The 22821-nt window shown below is 37.3% G+C and overlaps 1 protein-coding gene across 1 annotated transcript in view; it reads right to left on the reverse strand.

Annotated features, from left to right (window-relative positions):
• LOC136885420 (gastrula zinc finger protein XlCGF57.1) overlaps nt 1-22821 on the reverse strand; it is a 71862-nt gene that overhangs the window by 15942 nt on the left and 33099 nt on the right. Inside the window, exons 4-5 of the mRNA XM_067157946.2 lie at nt 21286-21402; nt 10963-11009 (exon numbers count right to left, since the gene is read on the reverse strand). Coding sequence (XP_067014047.2) covers nt 10963-11009; nt 21286-21402 — 164 coding nt within the window. The remainder of the gene's footprint in view (nt 1-10962; nt 11010-21285; nt 21403-22821) is intronic.

Consider the following 22821-nt stretch of genomic DNA (forward strand, 5'->3'; position numbering starts at 1 on the left):
AGCAAGCCTCATCAAATCTAGAAGCCATTTTCCAATGAACTCAAGACTTCAATTCTAGATTATCATCATGACTAATCATGCATAATGCAAAATTACAGTCTTTTTAAATAACATTATTTAGAGAGCACAATTCTTAACTATAATTCTCAATACTGAAATGTTACTGTATTCTAGAAACCAACGCACTTCAGAAACTATGGCTCCTATATATTAACATCCAATATTTATATTTATATTTATGACTCAAATTTTAATGCCAAATTATAGTTGAATCAATTTTATTTTAACATTGCAAACAATTTTTAGCCAAATTAAAAACTGTGTTTTGGACGTCAATGTGTTTTAGAATTAAGAGTTAATCCATTTTAACATTTCAAATCATATTGTCATAATTTTTAATGTGTATATTATTCTTGTTTTAAATATTGTTATCACTGAAATCAGATTTACATTCAATGTAATGAAATTTGTAACAACCCAAAATGACAAACCTTGAGGCAATAGTATAGGCTGATGATGCTTGTGAATAAAAGCGAAACATGTCCCGGTAAATTAGTGTTGTAACATTACAACTTAGCAACACAAACTGTAATTTGTATTGAAAAGGTGGATCAAAATAACCAACAAATTGTTAGTATATCATAGTATAGTTCAGTACGGGTCTAATAATGAGATTAATTACATGTAATATTGGACCTTGGCGTGTGAATTTGATGGAATCTTATTTGAAAGATACGGTAGTGAATAAGTTCTAATTTTTTAGTTTGTAACTAGGCCAAAAAGACATATTTATGTCGTAGTTCTACTAGAGCACCTATGTTGAACAATTTATTAGAGACCAACTTAATGAGGCTGTTGAAATATTATTAGACCCTCTTCCTCTGTTGACCAATATTCTGTATTGATAGTGTGCCTAGCAGGGAAAGACATTGTTTTCATGTCATATTTCTACTCGAGAACCTATGTTGGATAGTTAATTAACAACTTGTCATTTATTATCTTCTTCTGTTGAACAATATTCTATGTTGATGGTGTGCTTCTGTTGTTAGTGTGATCAGATGTTGGTTTTACTAGTTGAAAGGAGCTGTCAAACTGTGGTGTAAGATATTAATGTTAAACTGTCCAATGTATACAAGCTCTGAAAGGAAGGAGAAATCCATAATTAATTAGGTTGAAAAAATGAAAGGAAAAGAAACGAGGATTTACGCGTAAATTTTGACAACAACAAATATTCAGGTTCCGGCATTTATAGACTTAAATGTGCCGAGTGCAATTTTTCTTATATCGGTCAATCCAGAAGAAGTTTTACTACCAGATATGCTGAACATTTCAATGCCAAGAAACATAATAAACACTTAGCAATGAGTAAACATATGAAGGACACAGGACATAGTTTCACCACAATCAAACAAGATCTCCAAATTTTAAAAAGAATTGAAAAAGGCAGACTCATGACCCAAGTTTGAGAATTTGTACATTTTTTGGACCAGAAATACAACATAAACATAAATGATCCAACAGACAATAAAAGCCCTCTATATAATCAAATAATAATTTTGTTTAATAAGTTAAATCTTCAAGACAAAAATCAATAAGCACTCCCATGAAGCTGATAAACATATCACGCCCCTCCTCCTCTCCGAATGCACACAACTCCTCCCCATGCGCCGGCTGCAACCCCTTAGCACCGCCTTCTCAGTTCCACTCCCCTCCACGAACACGACACACTTACAATACGAGGAGTGGAAAGTTGGTGACTGCCAGTATTTCAAAAACCTCTCACACAACAAGAAACAGTCCAACAATATTAAAGGTAAGCGTTAACAGTACAGACTCAAAATTTATGCGTAAATCCTCCTTTCTTTTTCTTTCATTTTTCAACCTAATTAATTATGGATTTCTCCTTCCTTTCAAAGCTTGTATACATTGGACAGCTTAACATTAATAACTTATACCACAGTTTGACAGCCCCCTTCAACTAGTAAAACCAACATCTGAACACTCTAACAACAGAAGCACACCATCAACATAGAATATTGTTCAACACAAGGAGATAATCACTGACACTTCAGCAGTCCTCATCAAGTTATTAATTAACTATCCAACATAGGTTCAACACAGAATATTGCTCAACAGAGGAAGAGGGTCTAATAACATTTCAAAAGCCTCATTAAATTGGTCTCTAATAAAGTGTTCAGGTGCTCTAGTAGAACTACGACATAAATACGTCTTTCTGGGCTAGTTACAAACTAAAAAATTAGAACTTATTATCTTTCCAATAAGACTACATCAAATACACATGCCAAGGTCCAATATTATGAAAAATGGCAGTGTTGGATTGCATTTCCTTATCAGTTTTTATATAATTATTTGTACAGAAGAAGATGGTCTAATGATATTTCAACAGCCTCATTAAGTTGTTCTCTAATGAATTGTTCAACACAGGACCTCAAGTAGAACTACGACATAAATATAACATCTTTCTGGGCTAGTTACATGCTTTAAAAAAATAGAACTTATTTGCTACTTTTGAATAAGACTATATCAAGTACACATGCCAAGGTCCAATATTACAAAAAATGGCAGTGTTGGAATGCATTTCCTTTTCATTTCGTATATAATCATTTGCATTGTTTATACTCACTTTCATCATTTTGTACAATATTTTTTAAACATTCATATTCAACATTCACCATGACTCAAGGCCATCAATATTGTTCATTTTTCACTTGTACCTAAATCAAGTTACTCATATAATGACGGCTTTGTAAGTGAAGTTTTTTAATGTATTCAATTTTGTAGTAGATTTAAGATCATTTTTAACCAGGTACCTAACATTGTATGGAAGTTTTTAAATGTATCCGATTTTGTAGTAGAATTTAGATCAATTTTAACCAGTAACTTGATATGGTTTGAGGTAATGATATGGCTGATGATGCCCCATAGGAAAGGGTAAAACATGTCCCAATTCTTATTTTAATGAGGTTTTAACTTTAACATATTGAGTTGTATTAAATAGGTGGAAGAGAAATAAATTTCTTACTTTTATCTAAGACTACTTTCAATACAGATTTGCAATGATATTCATTACTTGTAATGCTCAGTAATAGTGAAATTCAAAGCTTACTTGATGTTTTAGGCTCTGATTTCGGCAGTGATAGTGACGAAGAAGTTATTAGTGATCCTGTGCATGAATGAACATGAAATGAGATCTTTCGCATAGTAATATTGTACGACATGGAATGCCGAATCGACTTTCCCTGCCCCTCAAGATCCGATTACGACTGCCGGATTTGAACCTATGATCTTGGTACCTGGATGCAAACACTTTAACACTGATCCTCAGACTGAACCTTAATAATAATAATAATAATAATAATAATAATAATAATAATAATAATAATAATATTGTACCGGTAACGGCGGTACAGACTAAGTCCCCGTTATGAAAATCTTAAACTTACGTGTTATGCTCCGGACTGCTTACAAAGAACTGACTAGGCAGCGAGCAACAGCTGCGCGCGTGTGACGTAGTGAGCGGGTGACGTCACAGCATGCCTCGCTGCACTACAAAGCCTGGATTGATGGAGAATGTTCTACGAGTTTCGGATCAAATATAAATACGTGCTGCTTCGTTCAGCAGATCAGTGAATGTGAGTGTGTATTGCAGCATGTTATAGTGAGCAGCAGTGCGCTGCAGAATGTGATACCAGTTCGTGGCCGGGATTTCTATAAGCACATTAGACTGTAGTATTCGTACCGTCAGTTCGCGGGTGTGGTAATCGAGCGTGAAGCCGCTGCTAAGTTTCAAGTTCGTGGACTTTAATATCGTCACGTTGAATGTGGACTTATTCAGATTTCCTTATATTGTGACAACCTTTTACTCCGATAGGACGTGAGGTGAATTGTGTATCGTCTGGACATTATTTATTGACTGTTACTCTATACGAGTGTCCGAGACCCGCAAACATTTTCGAGTGTTCGAAATTGAAATTTTATGGACTTGAATCTGATTGCTCCTTGCCGAGGACTCGATACTTTAAGTTATAAACTGTGTTTAATCCAAATTTAATTTACCAATCCGTAAGCTGTGGTCATGAACTGTGAACTGTGCAGGTGTGAACAGCGCATCTCTATTTTAATGAACAGTGCATTTCCATTCTAATGAACAGTGTACATTTAGTTTATGGACAGTCAAACCAAGGACTGTCAGTACTCAGTTAATTTCGTCTTTTGGTTTCAACACGTGAACGAGTTTGATTCACGAGCGGAACATCTTTATTTCATTTAAATTGAACAGTGCTTCAATGAACTTACTTCATGTTGTCATAGGTGCAACAAACTTTAAGTAACTTTAAACTGGACAATCAGTTCCGAGTGGACTTTATTTTGTGAATGTTTCTTTCACTTGACACGTGATAAAGTTAAGTGACATTTCACCGAGACATTTGTGTTTGGACTTTGTTAAAAGCATTTATAAACACTCTATCATCTGTGCAGAAGCAGCCTTTGCACTAACTCGCCCAGAGCTGAACGATGTTCATTCATGTTCACCATTTACAAGGACTACCTCGACGCCATGGATCTACAAAGCACCGAATAGATCTTCTAGAACTTCCATCGGGGGACGAATGGTGGTTCGCTGCTATGGAAATGGAGCTGCCGGAATCTAAGGACATCGCCAGCCATAAGACGAGGAACGTTTTCAACTGTATACGCTGTACAGAGGTGATATTAATTTCAATTTTTTAATAAACTCTGAAACAAAAGTTTTTAAGATTTCTTTTAAACAAACCCTCTCCCTCTGTATGCACTTCAGCGACTGGTACACGCCCTGCGTCTCATCTCTACCAAAGTACCAAATTTACTGTTACAATATACATATACCGAGTGAGACATACAGCTGTAAGTTCATATTTGGGAGATAGTAGGTTCGAATCTCATCATTTGCTGCCTCGTTAATGGTTTCCCATTATTTCGTTATTTCCATATCAGGCAAATGTTAGGCTCGTGTCGTATAATAAAGGCCATACCACACACTAAAGAACTTATGAGGTAAGATAAGTTCATGAAAAATTGAAGTTTTCAAAGGGATTTTTTATGTGTTATATTTCTGTATTGTTCTGTTTTTTGTGTCATGAGCAATAGCATGGAATTTCTCAGTAATATACTGTTTTAACCAAAAGCTTGCAACAGCAAGGTTACATACTAAAATGTTGGCGGATTCCTAGTAATGTCGGTGCACAGGGCGGGTGGGTGCATATGGGGTAAGCACCACTACGAGCGCTAATGCGGGTCAATGCACAGTGTCACTTATAACTACATTCAGTGTGGACATTTTTCAAGAAATAAAAAAATGCCTGAGGGTACTGAACCAAGGAATACATTACAGAAGGAATTATGTAAATAAGCTAATTTAGCTAGTATTTAAATAACGAGTGAAGCAACAAGCGATTTTATGCTATTTTTCCAGAAAAGATCTTAGGCCAGAAGTGATTTCTGAATTATTTTTTTTTAGTTTGATAGAGCTATCGAAGACTCACAATTCAAAACCTTTCCACGGCCCTTTAGTTCTTCAGATTTCAGCAACTACTTAATTTTACGATTTTCATAGTATGGGGACCCTTAGAAATGTTTTCAACTTTAAAACATAAAAATGAAATGCTATGTAACATTCAGATATAGATAAAAATAAAGGTCCATGCTTCTACGCTTAAATTGATGAAGAATGCAAGAAACTATGAAATCAGCCACTCAGAACACACCGTTGTTCCAATGCTTGTAGTTGTACATGTAATTTATCAGACACGTCCCTACTTGTATGAGAAGAAAAACAAATCCTACAAAGATGCAGTGTTAAAATCATTAAATTATGAAGAAAAGTTAAAAGACATGTGGTTTATTTTTGTGTGTACCATACATACATAATATTTTTCCAATCTGGCCACAAGCAGACATTTTAAATCAGCCCTCAGATATAGAGCATAGACCAGCACAAACCAATACTTATCCTTTTTTTCTCACCAGCTAGTATTTGCATGTGTATCACCATTGTGAATGCTTACATTTCAAAAAAAGGCTCCTTTCACAGTGAATATTAAGTGAAGACATAATCAAATTAAATGCATTAAGGGTCGCATTAACCCACCAGACTCATCTGACGTGATGTTCTCGCGAGCACTGGCTGGGCCTTAAACTCAAACGACGAGGCATTCAAGCGCCATGCCAACTCGTATGTACTAGCGTAATTTTCATCACCCCTGCAAAGGTTTGCCTTTTGCGAACTTCTACGAATAGAACAGGAATGTGGCTTTATACGGCCTTCCTTCTAAGGACTTGCACCATTATTTATTGCCTAATTGTAGCCTCTGAAAACACAAACAATTCATCAGGTGTCAGTCATTCTCCAAACCATGGCTCCGGGCATAGTATAAGCAAATGACAGCAATACTACTGCTGAGTTAATTGAAAGTGTTTTAGATTCAGAGGACTGTGATGACGATTATGATAACACTGAAGAAGATATTGGATGATGATGATGCTTGTTGAAAGGGGCCTAACATCAAAGGTCATCGGCCCCAGAAAAGATTTCAAGTGAAAGTAGTATTTCATATGATACGAGTGACAGTGAAATCGTACCTAAAATCCCTCGTGAAACCAAAAGAAAGACTGGTTGTGGGTTCGTAACAGAGCGAACCAACCAATTATTCATCACTTTACAGGCTCTCCAGGGGTATTGGGAAAACTCAGAGACAAATATTTAGAAAATTCTGTACAGAAATTTTCTGTTTTCTTGGAGGTTATCGACCCACTCTTTCCCACATTTCGCGAGGAAGCAAATATTTCTGCTATGGAAAAATTATTGAATCCTCAAGGAAAAAGATGGTGAAAACTGGCTTAACACTAATGAGGATGAAATTAAGGCTTGCTTTACCCTCTGCATTGTGAGGTCACAGGTTCGTAAGCCTTGCATCCAATTATATTGGAGCAAAGATAAATGTATTGAGACCCCAATTTTTCAAGAGACAATGAGTAGTGTGAAGTGCATCTACATATACCAGAATATTTTGAGATTTTACACATAAAATCTTTGTTCTAACATCATTGTTGTTGAGTACAATTATTTTTATGCTCCACTGAAAACTGTGCGTGAAAATTCTAGTTGCTGTTCCATTTATGGCATTTATTTCAGAGCAGTGCACAGTAGTTCTGACCGGGTGGGTTACTCGTGTTGAGGGCAATTTAAATCTGATTTCTAAGCAAATGCATGGGACCATTAAACCTGAAGTGATAGGGTTAACGACACTGTATGGAGTACGTCAACAGATCTGACAAATAACTTCAAGGCCATTCCTCACCCTCTTGGCATCAAAAGTATTCAAAAGTATTATTTGGCAAACATCTGTGTTCTAACATACATTTTTGCAGTGAACAAGATGTAAATCAAAATGAATATTTATACATATAAATTATGTTATGTAACTCAGAGGGCTTCAAACATGACTGCATAAGTGTGAAAAACACATAAACATAAAAATGTATATCCAAAATAAATTTGCATGAGAAGAACAGGAATTTCATCATGACCTCTGAAAATTGAGCAAGCGTAAAAGAAAAAAATAGATCAGTGTAAAACGTATAAAATTAAATTTTACTATATTAATATTTAACATTAGATTGTAATACTACATCATACCAGATTAATTCTTCAAATATCACTGTAGAAGCGCGTGCATGTGTACATCAGTGTGTATAGATGTATACACAAGTCCTTTTTCATTTGCTTTACGTCACACTGATACAGAGAGGTTGTATGGCGATGATGAGATAGGAAAGGGCTAGGAGTGGGAAGGAAGCGGCCATGACCTTAATTAAGGTACAGACCCAGCATTTGCCTGGCGTGAAAATGGGAAATGATGGAAAACCATCTTCAGGGCTGACGACTGTTAGGCTCGAACCCACTATGCCCTAGAGGCAAGCTCGCAGCCGCATGCCCCTAACCGCAGGACCAACTTGCCTGGTATAGTCCCTTTTTACTGATCATCTGGTTACTGTCCGACTCGTTGGCTGAATGGTCAGCGTACTGGCCTTTGGTTCAGAGGGTCCCGGGTTCGATTCCCGGCAGGGTCGGGAATTTTAACCAGCATTGGTTAATTTCTCTGGCACGGGGGCTGGGTGTATGTGTAGTCTTCATCATCATTTCATCCTCATCACGACACGCAGGTCGCCTACAGGAGTCAAATTGAAAGACCTGTACCTGGCGAGCCGAACATGTCCTCGGACACTCCCGGCACTAAAAGCCATACGCCATTTCATTATCTGGTTACTGTTGACAAAGCTTATGAACCATAGTCGACATGAGACTTTTGACTGTTATGAAATATTGAGTCAAAATGGTAAATAGTTGGTGGCTGTGGGTGGGTACATGTTTTATTTAAAGTAGGAAGCAAAACAATGACTGTGATGACTACAGCATTTTATGCCTTACAGTTCTAATATAAAAAGTTTAATATACTACTCCTCAATGAAATAATGTCTGCATTGCTACTTCGAAAAGATCTGTTACGAGAGAATTATTTTGGGCTGAAATCCAGCATCGACTCCAGTGTAAAAATCTTATACTTCGAGCGATTTAAGATTAAGATTGCAGATGGTTACCCTTGCTTTTGTGGATCTTATATTTGACTGTCCTGTTTTTGGAAGAGCAAGATTTACTCTAGAATGCCATTTAAACTCATGCAATAATGAACTGGCTAAACCTCTGTATTCTATCTTTAAAAGACAGTGTTGTTATTCTCATTTTCACACATTCATTCATCACATCTTCAGTAAGTTTTCATGATAATACTCTATGCGTATAAAAAATGTATATTTTGATTTGTTCAACTATAATCCTAATATACCATACGAAAAAGGTTATTTTTTATGGGAATTTCAATAATAATAATAATAATAATAATAATAATAATAATAATAATAATAATAATAATAATAATAATAATTTAAAAGTTTGTAAATACAAAAATGTACTGCCAGTCTTCAGGCATGAAAATGAGGGGATAAATTGTGTTTATTTGAGTGTGGCAAAGCTAACACTGAGAGAGGAAATCACATTATCCATGGATAAGCAGGGTAACCACGGCAGAGGTGCCATACAGCCAAGTAAACGTCTCATCCTGTTGGTATCATCAGTAAGTCAGTAAGTAATCTACTAGCAATCAAAGAGCATTGTGCTGTGTTATTTGAAGGGATTACAGCAAATTTTACTGTAGAATCTACATGGAATTACTTCCTTAAGGCGACAATCTGTAGATAAAAAACGATATTTTGGTCATTTTGGCGAAACTTTTTTATGAGGAAAATTAAAAGGACTGAGTTTCTTCTTTCTCGCCACAAAGTTATGTTGTTGAATTCACACAATTTATCACTTTAATAATGCTTTGTTTGCCAGTCCGCACACAGCGTGGCATCTGTTGAACTGCTTTGTTAGGTAATGATGTCACTGTCATGTTTCCATTCAATCAAATATGCCTGTTGTTTGCAATTATGCATCCATGGGATGGGCCAACAACCCCCCCCCCCTCTTCTTCCGATATATTTATACAAGAACATGCTGCAAGATCTACCATATTTCTGAATAAATTTATAAAGCCTGTTACGGACAAATATTTCTATACTCGACTGTCACTGAACAACATTACATGCTTGTATCGGTATTCCTAATGGTACCACAATAGTGCCGACAACTATACGTTGTGTTCTTCTTTCTTTCATTTTGGCCAACTGTGGACCACATTAATTCGATTTCAGCTGCTTCTGGGCTTTGATCTGCACCCAGTAATCCTTCATTCTTTCCCTCTGCAACCTTCTTCTCTCTTCTGTCCATGGTGTTTGGGTCTGCAAACTAACTTTTTCTTGGAAACTATTTGTGTTCTTTTTTGTCAACTTGTAAGTTTCCCAGTTGTGTTACTCTCATATGTTTAATCTTTTTTGTGAGTTCTGTGGTGGTAGCCAATCTGTTCACTTTTGTGAAGTATGCACGCAAGTAACATCTTGTAGTTGCGTATCAAGATACTATTATTATTGAAAGACAGTGTGCTGTAATAATCGATAGCTTGTATTCAATGGAATGAACAATATGCATAAACATAAACCAGCCTTGCTTAAATGACAAATTGCTGAACTTTTGATAGGAAGGAGATGGGGATCAGATATTACCTAACAGGAGTGTCCATTGAAGAAACCAGGGACAAAAGGTCACGAAATGTTATCGGAATCAGATTGTTCTCACCAGGAAAGTGTCGCATCATTTTCAAGCCACGTAAGTCCTGCACCTATAGCCAACAATTATGACATGACAGAAACTACAATCCCCATTACTTTGACTCAGGAAAAGTTGTATTGTGAAAAGCAAAATGCTAGTGAATAATTTTCTGCTCTTTGGAGAAGGAAAAGGAGAAGAGAGAAGTTTGAGAATTACCTGTATTCATACAGAAGCTGCTAAGAAGGAAAAAGAAGGAAAAACATATGTTCTGGTGACTTTCAGGTAATGAATCTGGAAGAAAACGTCACTTGAACTTTGCTTTAATTTTCCAGCCAATTGTAATTTTACATTTAAATCCCATTTTTCTCCTATAATATTCTGCTAAATGTAACAAAATTTGCACAGCATATGTATCACAGCAAAATCAGGAAACCTGCATATGGAATTTTCGATTGCAGAATTTTTACAAGTAGTAGGGATTTTTAAGTCCAAAATTTTAGAACATAAAAATTACACAAGCTTTAGTACAATATATCTCTTTATATAAATTATGTAGAGAAAAATCGATATGTAGTGATTTTCAAATAAGTATTTCCTTCCTAATTACAAATTTCCCTTATAACACATTAATTAAATTTCATGAAAAAATTAGAATTAAAAATAATAAAAATTTAAAAAAAAAAAAACAAGAGACTTACTCAGCATTGCTCTGAAGACTTTCTGCTCCACCTGTACCTGCAGTTTCCTGAAAAATAGATATTTTATTATTAAACATTATTTTGAAAAGATTCAGATTGTCAGATTTATGAACATCTCATTGCAAAATTTGCACTAAATCACTATTTTCAAGATCACTTCCAAGAATCTTAACATTCTGAAGAAACAGTGTTATTTTGTATCTGCAATGTAGATCACGGGTGAATATAAAAGGAATTAGTCCCTCATGCACAATATAGAACCCTAATACAATATTACGGATAAATACTATGTCCAACATTTTTAAACATCTCTTCTAATCATGTATCAATTATTTTGTCATTGTACATTGGCTGAAAACATCCCATATTAAAGACAAAACATGTAGCCTACAAAACAATAAGTGCCATTTGTAAATGTTAATAGCAGTAATAATTTGAAGATTTTAAGAATATTCCATAATGAATAAGATGGAAGGGTACAAGTGGGAAATATGTTCTACGAGAATGTAAGGAACCTGGTGTGGAACAGAGAAGTTCCTATGAAATGTAAAGAGATAAGAGTACTATACCCCTATATTAACGTATGCATCAAAGACTTTGACTATGACAGCAAAAATGAGAATAAAATTCAGGCCAGTGAGATAAAGCTCCTGATGAGTATGGTAAGAAAGACAAGGAGAGACTGAGTAAGAAATGTTGAGGTCAGAAAAGAGCTAGGGGTAGAAAAACTGAGTGACAGGATGGAGGAGAATAAACTGAGATGGTTTGGACATGTTATGAGGATAGAGGAGAGAAGGATTTCACGGCAAGTGTTGGAGGCTAAGACAGAAGGAAAGAGTGCAAGAGGGAGACTCAGAGCAAGATGGAGGGACTCTGTCAAGAACAGTATAATAAAAAGAAGACTGGACTGGAATACAATTACTGAAGAGCAGTGGAGGAAGGAGAGGCAACGGTGGTGAATAATCCTGATATATATCCATTTCATGGACACAACGGTATTTCAAAATACTTAAGAACAATGTATAGTCTGCCCACCGTCTGAAATTGCAATGCTTTTAGAGTACATGAATCTTCACTTTTTGAAATTATTTCAACTGAAACATTTGTACTGCAGCCAGCAGTCACTCAAAGAATGAACAATGGTTAAGTCATAACCTCTAATAGCATGAATGCGAAATTTGAGTGGATTATCTGCATTAGTATTTTATACATGTTTTTGTGTGAAATGTACGCTCAAACTACGGGTGGGCAAATTAAATCTGATTTCACAGTCAACAGTATGGCCATTCATTGTGACGTGAGTGGGTTAAAAATCACTGCCCAACTGGGAGATTACTAGATCCATAATGTAGAATCTTTGCTACTAATAGCATAAGATACAGTCGCCCCACATATACAGTACCTACAGTAAGAGTCCCAAAGGGTGATCCTAAACGATATTAAGTTTTATAGCATTGCAAGACAGAGACAGCCAAACATTTGCATCGAATATTGTTAAAGTGTTACTTCTAAATTTCAAATCTTTTCTTATTAGAGCAACTTGGGTTAATAATGTTACTTGCTTTACGTCCCACTTACTACTTTAATGGGTTACAGAGACGCTGAGGTGCTGGAATTTAGTCCCGCAGAAGTTCTTTCACGCACCAGTAAATCTACCGGCATGAGACTGACATATTTGAGCACCTTCAAATACCACCGGACTGAGCCAGGATTGAACCTCCCAACTTGGGGTCAGAAGCCAGTACTATTCACGCACCTTTTAGTGATGGATTTTTGTCCGGGGTTGAGGAGTAAGGGGAGAGCTCTCTCGGTTCCAGTAATACTGCCAACTGAATGGAAATGAAATCTGAATTGAATCGATAATATGATCGATTGGTATGAATTTTCTAAACCTTTATTATCTTCAGCCAACAACTGTCACATGCACATTATATAACATTTCTCAATGCGAATCTTGTTCCTAGCATGAATTCAATAGTTTGGCTTTGCTGTGTAAACTACACGAGCACTAGTACGTAAAGTGTACGCCTAATGTCGCACAGCGACGCATAATCGATTCATAGTTTGTGTTCAAAGGCTACTAATACAAATCACAAAGATTGCCGAGGTCTACCGATTCAGCACTAGGGTGTCCATCTGTCACTAAAAGGTGCGCAAATAGTACCTCAACCATCTGAGCCACTCAGCCTGGCTGTCAATAATCCCAGATAACAATAGGACTGTAACTTTTTAAGTTAATTTTAGATGCATAATATCAAATGTTGTGTATTTGTAAGTTGTTTTGTGTCTTTGTTTGTGTACCGGGAGGTACACCTCAACGCCGCGCATTCAAAATAAGCACCTTAATGAACTCCTCTACCGATCAAAAAATGAAACTAATAACATAACAAGTTGGAAATTTAATCAGAAGATGTCTCCACTGAAATATTAAGTAATTTTGTTATTGTACAGTTTCCTAAACTGAGTGAATTTCTCCTTGTTTTGTTTTGATATACATCAAGAAATTTGGACATTCTTCTACAGATGACACTACTAAAAAATATGATCATGCACTCTAGTTCAAGGTGGAAGAACTTATAATTTAAAGAAGTTTTGTATTTGTAGGGTTTTGTAATTGATCTATGTTCATTTATTTTTTGGTTGGGAATACTTCCTTTTTCTTTCCACCAGTTTTGAATCTGGCCAATGAAAAATTTTTGTAATTAATTTTCAACCTATCACAGGCTTCTTGTTCAATTTTGAGTGTTACTTTTGAACTTAACCTGTAACACTAAGAGGGCATGTCCTGATCAGTCTTGAAGGACCTCGAACCTTCCCTGAGGGTTTATAAACTGCGGCTTTTCTTGTTTCCTGGCCAACTGATCGTCATCTTTCAGAGAGTGTGTGTTTAAGCAGGAGACGGGCGGCCTCTTTCGTCGGCAACCAGAACATCTACAAGGTAATGGCCATATAATTCCATCTTTCTTGCTGTAGCCACAAATTATTCCGAGGGGAAGGTCCAAGTCCTTACTATGTAACCTTTTCTAAAATGTGAATTTTCTTTTGGTTACTGTAAAAACTTCATTAAATCTTTAACTGTAAATCGGGGATAGAGAGTGAGTTACCCTCTCGAGCTCCCCTTCATCTTGATTTGAGGTGTCCGCGATTTAGTAACCTTTTTTCTGTAATGTATTACCATTATTTCCATGCGCGCCACCTCAAGTAGTTTGGGAATAGCCCCTGCTTCACCGGCCGAGAGCCCTTTAGGTTTTAATATTTCTTTATCTGGGAGTGCAATGTACGCCTCCATTCAGCTTGTGTTTGTGTCGGTTATCTAAGCTGTTCTTTTTCCGTGAAGGCACAGTAGTTGGGTATAAAATACCCCTGTAAAAATAAGTTCAATTTGTAAATGGTGGTTTGAGAGACTAGAGATTGTGAATTTTGATGTAATGTTGCCTTGAGTGGGCAGTAAGAAACTGAGAGCCTATTTGCTCTTTTTCAAAGTTTTTGTAAGATTAACAAGTGCCTCTGGAAGGCTAGAAATTGTATTTTGGGAGCAAGTGCTCTTTGGATTAGGGGATTACTGCCCTTGACTAAATTAGTGCTCATTTTGGTAAATTTGAGCTGGGAGCTCAGAAATTGTAAAACGAGGGGCTTTGAAGCCCAGAAACTGTAAACTGTAAAAGTCTTGTTTCAAGATTACTATTTTGTTGTTATGTTCACTCAGTGAAAAATATTGTTGAGTTTGTTTTTGGAAAAGAAATATAACCTTTTAAAGTTTTAATTCAATTTCGATATTGTAGATAGACCCATTCAACCTGGCACCTTCTTTAACCTCTTTCTGCTCCATGGGTATCCCCGGAACAGTTTGTATGGATGTTTTAAGTTTTGTTTGCCGATGAAGAGAATGGTCAATTTCTCGAAACAAGTACGATTGATATAAGTAGAATTATTTTCATGTATATCATGAAGTACTTACAGGGCAGACCCACTAAGAGATTTGTGAGTTATATAATTGCATCATAGTCAATACAGACCATAATGAACCACGAATAGTCAAATTCATTAATTCTGTGAATTTTTGACGAATATGAAGGCCAGTGTGCTTCTCCATGCACCCTAATCATCTGCCCTAAACACAAAAGACTTTCCTCTATTTCTCAAACTGTAATTCACCCTGAAAAAGACAATGATTTCAGTCAAATGAAGATATTAAACAGAAACCACAGTTGGAAATGAACACCATATGGCAAATTGTCTGTGAGGATTGCTTCCATGAGTGGACATGGCTCAGTTGACATGCACATTCCTACGATACTTGAATGAAGACTTGGAGATTAACTTAACCCTTTGCCACTCCCCATTTAAAGGCGGATGCCCAGCCGTAATTACCGTGTTTTCTGAGAGAGTCCTTTAAATCTCAATAGGCACAATAGCATAAATGCCACCTTTTAAAAGAAAATAGTTAGAAGTCAAACGAATAAAGATATAAATGTAACTTATCTTGCATTTCATTCCTAGATTAGTGCATATAAATGTGTACTCATCCTTTGAATATCCACACTTCGCTCCTGATGGTATTCCAAAAAAACACCCAGTTGTGCACAGTGGTAGATCGCACTGCGTACATTTGAATTTTTTTTTTTTTGCCACTCCTAGAAGCTGACCTATTTTTCATTTGTAAACACAAAGCACACACTTTGGCACGACCAGGTATCTTCACAAGGGAATGAAATAATTCAGGGGATGGACAGCCGATGGGTGAATTTCTTTTCCTGCCAGTACATTTGCGAGACGTGAAGTTTCCGATCAACTGTTGCACCAAGTTGCGCTGGAAGTTCAGCTCTCTGTTTCCATGAGCTGTGGGAGCTGGTCAATTATTCATATCATGAAGAATGAAACTGTTCACAACGCGCACACATTGATTACAAAATGAAAAATATAATTCCATCATTTTTTAAACGATCACCTAGCCCGTAGTATTCTCTTTTCTGATCACTGACGTCCACACCACCCATATGTTTTGTGTAATTTATGACAGCACAATGACACGCAATTTTTATTCCTTCATTCATTGCGTTTACTGGTTTTTCGTTTCACTGCACCATCATTCACAGAATCTGAATTTGTTGACAGCATAAGAACCTTTCGACAAAAATCTGTGATTAGACAACATGGTGTAAACTTGAACACGAATAATCTCTAACTAAAGACATGTCTATAAAGTAGGTCTGCTTGGGAAATATACATAAGAAATGCTGTCAACAAGGTCCTGACAGCTTGCTGAGTCAAGGGAATACAGTATGGTTTCACAAGACCCTAAAATATTTCTTTCAACACAATTCTAATGAACATGAGTGTGATGAGCGTTTTGGAGCGTTCAGCATGGCAGGCGGGTGATAATACTCGAGCCCTCTGGAGCGTTAGGGATGGCAAAGACTTAGGAGAGTAAAGAAAAACAGTCCAACGTTTTGACTGGAGATCAATACAAGGAAGACTAAACTCATGATCGGTGATCGAAGAGATGAAGTTGATGATGATGGTGATGTTTATTGTTTAAAGGTGCCTGACAGCTAGGTCATCAGCCCCTAATGGTACGAGGTGCAACAAAATGAAATGATGGTTAAAACTTCAAAATGTACCCACTGACTTAAAATCTAAAATGAATGATGATTTTAAAAAAACCATGACCCCAAAACAATCAGTGGATCCAATTCACAATGCCTCATATTCTGAGATGATGCTTGTTGTCCAAAGGAGTCCAAAATCCAGGTCACCGGCCCCTCATAATTGTACTCATCACTGATAAAGCAGAACCATGGCATTCCTCTTATAGTAGTACTAATCACAGGTAACGCAGACTTATGGTGTTTCCTGCATGGTGGTACTAATGTTGTTGTTGTTGCTATTTGTTAAACGTCGCACTAACACATCGAAGGTTTTCGGCAACTGAAGGGTGGGAGATGGGAATGTAGTGGCCGTGGCCTTCAATAAGGTACAGCCCCAGCATTGGCCTGGTGTGAAAATGGGAAACCACGGGAAACTATCTTCAATGCTGCCGACGGTGGGGTTCGAACCCACTATCTCCCGAATGCAAGGTCACAGCTGCGGATGGTACTAATCACAGGTAATGTAGACCCATGAAATGAAATGGCGTATGGCTTTCAGTGCCGGGAGTGTCCGAGGACATGTTCGGCTCGCCAGATGCAGGTCTTTTGATGTGACACCCGTAGGTGACCTGCGCGTCGTGATGAGGATGAAATGATGATGAAGACGACACATACACCCAGCCCCCGTGCCAGCGAAATTAACCAATTAAGGTTAAAATTCCCGACCCTGCCGGGAATCGAACCCGGGACCCCTGTGACCAAAGGCCAGCACGCTAACCATTGAGCCATGGAGCCGGACTGTAGACCCATGGTATGTCACACATAATGACATCACTCACAGGTAACACAGACCCATGGTGTTCCTAACATAGCAGAACTAATCACTGGCCACATATACTCATTGTGTTGATCATATAATGTTATTAACCATAAGGAATGTAGACCCACAGTATGTCCCACATTATGGTACCACCCACAGGTAACACAGACCCGTGGTCAGACATGCCAACTTTAAAAAGTAAAAAAAAATCAGCAGAAATCTGGCTTTGTAAAAAAACAAAAAGAACACCACGTCCAGGGTGTTGTGATTGTCTATTAATTGATAGCACTGTTAACCTAGCTATCGTGCCCCAACGTGTAGGGTGCCACGTATATTACCCTCCTCTCTCTACCGGTAAAAGAGCCCGACTCTCAGATTATATTTTCAAGTAAGCAAGTATATAGTTCTTAGGGCAAAAACTGGGTGACTAGTAGCTAGGGCTCGGTACAGGAGGTAGGGTCCTATCTACAAGAAAAGTTTGACTTTGACTGAACATGAGTTTATTCATATAAGACATGAAATTGCACATCACCTCCAGGTAGATATAAGTTGTCTTCCACATAGTCCTATAATATGGCTCGGATTCTCCAGTTCACCAAGCCGGGCAGGTTGGAACACGCTCCAGAAGATTCCAGGGACTCCGTACAGAAGCGGCTGAACTGTCTGGGTTGGTAGAAGGTAGAGATGCCTCGAAATTTCAAGGCACAGGTTGAACCCCGATGATCCAGGTGATGTTGCAGATGATCATTTACTACCTCAGTCCAACATGACTGAGAGGGTTGATGTCTCCAAGGTCACCCGCAGTACTGATAAATCTAAGTTCATAAAAACCTTGGGTGATTAACCTATTAGCGAAGTAACTGGTTATTATTCGTCAAGACTTTCAAAATTTAACACTCGTAAAATGATATGTCTCTGTATAGAGGAAAATAATTTCAGAGTTCACCACTAGCAAAAGTCTTCGTCTCTGAATAAATACTGGCAAAAAAAAAAAAACACAAGTCCCTTCTCATGAAACTATGACTAAATTTAAAGTTCACCACTGGCGAAGGTACAAGTCTTTGAATGAACACGGACGAAAAACATAAGTCCATCCACATGAAAATCTGAATAGATTTAAAGTTCATCACTGATGAAATTTATGAAGTTTTGAATCAACACTGGCAAATGTACAAGTATTTGAGTGGACATGTACGAAAAACACAAGTCCATCCACATGAATAAATTTACAGTCTATCACTGGCAAAATTTATAAGTCTTTGAATCAACACTGGCGAATGTACTAGTCTTTGAGTGAACATGTACGAAAAACACAAGTCCATCCACATGAATAAATTTATAGTCTATCACTGGCAAAGTATCCAAGTCTTTGAATAAACACAGGTGAGATCCTAAATTTATGTTTTAAAGATGCTGAATGAAGTTAGAGTTCATCACCAGCAAAGTTTATAAGTCTTTGAACCAGTACCGGCAAAATCACAAATTTATGCTTACGGGAACTTTGAGCACATTCAGAGACCACCACTAGCAAAGTTTATAAATCACTGTTTATTAGAGGAATGAGTCTCTTAACACTTGCAAATATTGCAGGTTCAATTTATGAAGAATTCGTTCTTTAACACACGTAAATAATACAAGTCCAATTATGAATTTAACACACGTAAATAATACAAGACTATTTCATGAATAATTGGAAAAGTTCCAGTCTCGAACACCCATAAATATTGTAAGTTCAATTATGAAGACTTAGAAAATGTTCCTTAACACTCGAAATGTTGCAAGTCCACTTGAGAATACTTGGAAGAATTCGTTCTCCCACACTCGGAAAAAATAAAAGTTCACTTTATGAATACTTAGAAAATTACAGAGTTCTTCGTCGGGACTGTCACTACACGACGATAGTAGCAGCGAGAGTGTCCACGCTGACTACTCAGCTGTAACTGAGTGAATAGGCTACAGTGGACCCTCCTTTTATTCGATCCGGGGCGTCTACGTCACAATACGGCTTGACTGAATATCTCCCGAATCCCTCGATGGATTTACTTGAAACTTGAGCATTGTGACGTTCAGGTGATCCCAAACAAGATGACATATCACTCAAGCCACTAGCATAATTATTACGGGGGTTACAAAATTTTCCCCGTCGAACAATCTGGAAGATGTGACGTGGAATCTAGAATATACGAGTCCAGGCTGGGAACACGTGGTGTGATGGGCGGGCAGTCTAGCTAGCCCCTGTGGCTACGTCACAGCTCACAGCTGTCCTTCACTCGCTTGCTTGCCCCGCTGACGGTAAACAAACCAGGCGTGCTCAGAACATCACGCGTGATAATTAAATGTCATTTATACTCAGAAAATACTCATGTACAGGTCATAACCGGTACAATATACACATTATATTTTCATTATTTTTAAGTGAATACTAAGTACTGGACATACCTGAACTTTAGGAACATGTGACTTCTCATCCTTCAACACGCTGAACACATTAAGACTAATATTTGTTCAACAAACCCGCAGCAGACTTAGCCCTCTTCAGAAACTTGGAACTAAATTTTGCTCAAAGCTCTTGCCTTGATGAACTGATTTTAATGTTAAAAGTATCCCCAAAGTTTGTTCAGACAGCAAGGATCTGAACTGTGTTTTTATCTTTGAGACTCTGCTAAAAATTCTTTCACATTCTTCATTGTTATGTGGAATTGCTAAAATAGCAAACATCACCTTAGAGAGTCTGTCATATTTAAGTATACCATCAGCTGATTTCATCTGACCTACCAATGCTCACTGAACATCAATTCTTCCTTTTGCCAGGTCTGTTTCTTCAAGGTGAAAGTTACAGAACTGGGAGTGCAGAATAGCAGTTTCTTTATCTCAATGTTCTGTTTCATTAGTCAGAATGTTCGAAAACATATTAATGAAAAATCTAAGGCTAGAAAATTATGCCTTATTTAAAGCAGAAATATCCGCAACTTCCGCAGTAATTAAAACTTCATCTTTGAACAAAAATTTGTTTAGCATGTAGACACATGATGAAGAGAAACACTTTCTAACAGACTTAAAGAGTTCACCAAAACAAACGCAGGTTCCCTATCATCAGATCACAATCATCCTTTTGATTTGCTGGAGTATGATAATCTATATCAAGGAGAAAGGAGGAACTTTTAATAACGTGTGGTTTGACAAACCTTGTCATCACATTCTTCAATAGTTCCTCCAAAACTGACCTCATTAAGAGGATGTGCTGCATACTTAAGAGGAAGTACAACTATACAATACTAATTAGAGTAAAAAATGGAAGCGACCCAACACTTCAAAAATGAAGGAATCGGTCAAAGAAGGACAAGGAGCAGGAAGGGTGTGAAAATGAAACGCTCCTTAGGTCTCGACTGTTCTAATATCATTGGGGTTGAAAAAGAAAGAGTTGACCAAGGGAGGTCAAATAGGATACATGAAAGTGAGGAGCCTGGCACAAATAAATGGAAGCAACAAAAGCATCCAGCTCAGGGCCCCGTGGTCGGTAACGCACGCTCCCAAGTTAAGAGTCCCTGCGTCCCATTTTAGTTGCTTGTTACGACTGGTAGGGAATACCGTGGGTGTTATTCTACCACCCCCACCCACAGGAGGGCCAGAGCAATTACTGCTTAATCAATGAACAATCAATACATAGAAAGTGCACAATGTAAGGATAAGCAACTTGTAACATGTTGCTGCCAACCACTGGGAAAATTATGAAATAAAAAGAGCAATTTTGTTATGAACAATACCCATAGGACATTATACTTCCAGCAAATAATACAAAGAAAGATGTTTTAGAACATTTAAATTGAAATATTCACTCACAGCAAGGTTTTATTTCACAAAAGGATGCTTAGACCTTAATTATTTTCTTGTCAATAAAGGTATTTAAAAACTCACCTCTTCATTGTAATACAATTCAGTGTCAGTCTCTTCAACTTTAATTACAACGCGTTCGATATCCTGTTTCTTTCCGATATCATCCACATTATCAGAACTAAGCTCTAGGTGAGTCTCCTACAAAGAAAAGCAGAGTAATAACAGTCACTAATTTTGTTACAGACCAAAATACAACAAAGATACAATTTTGAGGAAACCATTCAAAAATTAAACTACTTTCTTGTCTGTATGCTTCAAGACAAAGAAGTTTGTTAAAGGAAGATGATGAAAGTAGTAATGCAGACATATAATCATAAGAATGAACACTGAAGTATACCTAGAAGACATTAGTAATAATAAAACAGAGGAATTCTGCACAAACAGATTTGATCATTAATGTTGAGAATCATCATAAGCTACATGCAAGGTCTATGCAAGGTGAGGCCAGCTTATTGCACCATGGACTGCAAGAAGTCCTATACAACAGCAAGGGGCTGGGGATCTCCAGGTCAGGCATGGCAGCTTCCGTGAGAGATAAGAACAACTTCACACAATTTGACAGCCAGCTGAAGGTTTGAATCTAAACACATCATTCAAGTTAAAGTGAAATTATATCACACAAGACAACAACAGTACTTTTCATTGAGAAATAACCTTATTACAGTTTTCAGGTGTGTACATTTATTTTTTGACTGATGATGTCCTCATAAAGGACAAAACATGTATCGAACTTTAATGTTGTCTAAATAAAGACAAGCAATTTGTATTGTAAAGGTGGAGTGTATGATCAAGAACTGCACAAGTAGTTACAACAATATGGGCCTTGCGATGAAGTTTATTTCATGCAATAGTGGTGTAGTGGTTCACTAAGCTGTAAGAAATAAGATCAGTTTCCAATAAGAAAAACCAATATCCACAACAAGATGCTTCAAGACATCCAAGTCATAATAGAAGTCTGAAAAAAGTGATCCAGTGGCTTGCACATGAAAGTGCTTTCTCAGTCTTCCGTTGTGAGAGATACTCAAGTTTTGTCCATCATACAAAGAATCAGCAGCTCATAAATTAACCTCTACTGATCTGGCTGCATGCTTTTTACAATGTGCAGATCCAACACTTCTTTTAATGAGCGATGAACCTCGGTTTCATCTGAGCAGTTATGTGAAAGCTAAAAATGCACAGTACTGGGAAAACAAAAATCTGCATGCAGTTTACGAAGTGTGTTTTTTAAGTAAGGTCCGTTTTTTTTTGTAGACACTAGTAGTTCACGCACATATCGCAACGAGCACGTGCATCGTGTACTGGCATGCCTAGGGAACAACTGTGCTCATTTTCAGCTCTGTAGCTAACCTGTACAGTTCTGTTCTGTGCTTTCAAAATGTTTAAGACTATCAACTTGCCCGCCGCATGTGAGGTTCGGTCAGTGATGTGATTTTTTGTTAGCAACGAACCTGTCTGCTGCAGAAATTCATCGACAGATTTGCAAAGTGTACGGTGATACTGTTATGAGTGAAAGCAAAGTGCGTAAGTGAGTACGACAATTCAAAGATGGCCGTGACA

The sequence above is a fragment of the Anabrus simplex genome, chromosome 14 (assembly GCF_040414725.1).
Source record: "Anabrus simplex isolate iqAnaSimp1 chromosome 14, ASM4041472v1, whole genome shotgun sequence".
In the NCBI taxonomy this organism is placed as follows: Eukaryota; Metazoa; Arthropoda; class Insecta; order Orthoptera; family Tettigoniidae; genus Anabrus; species Anabrus simplex.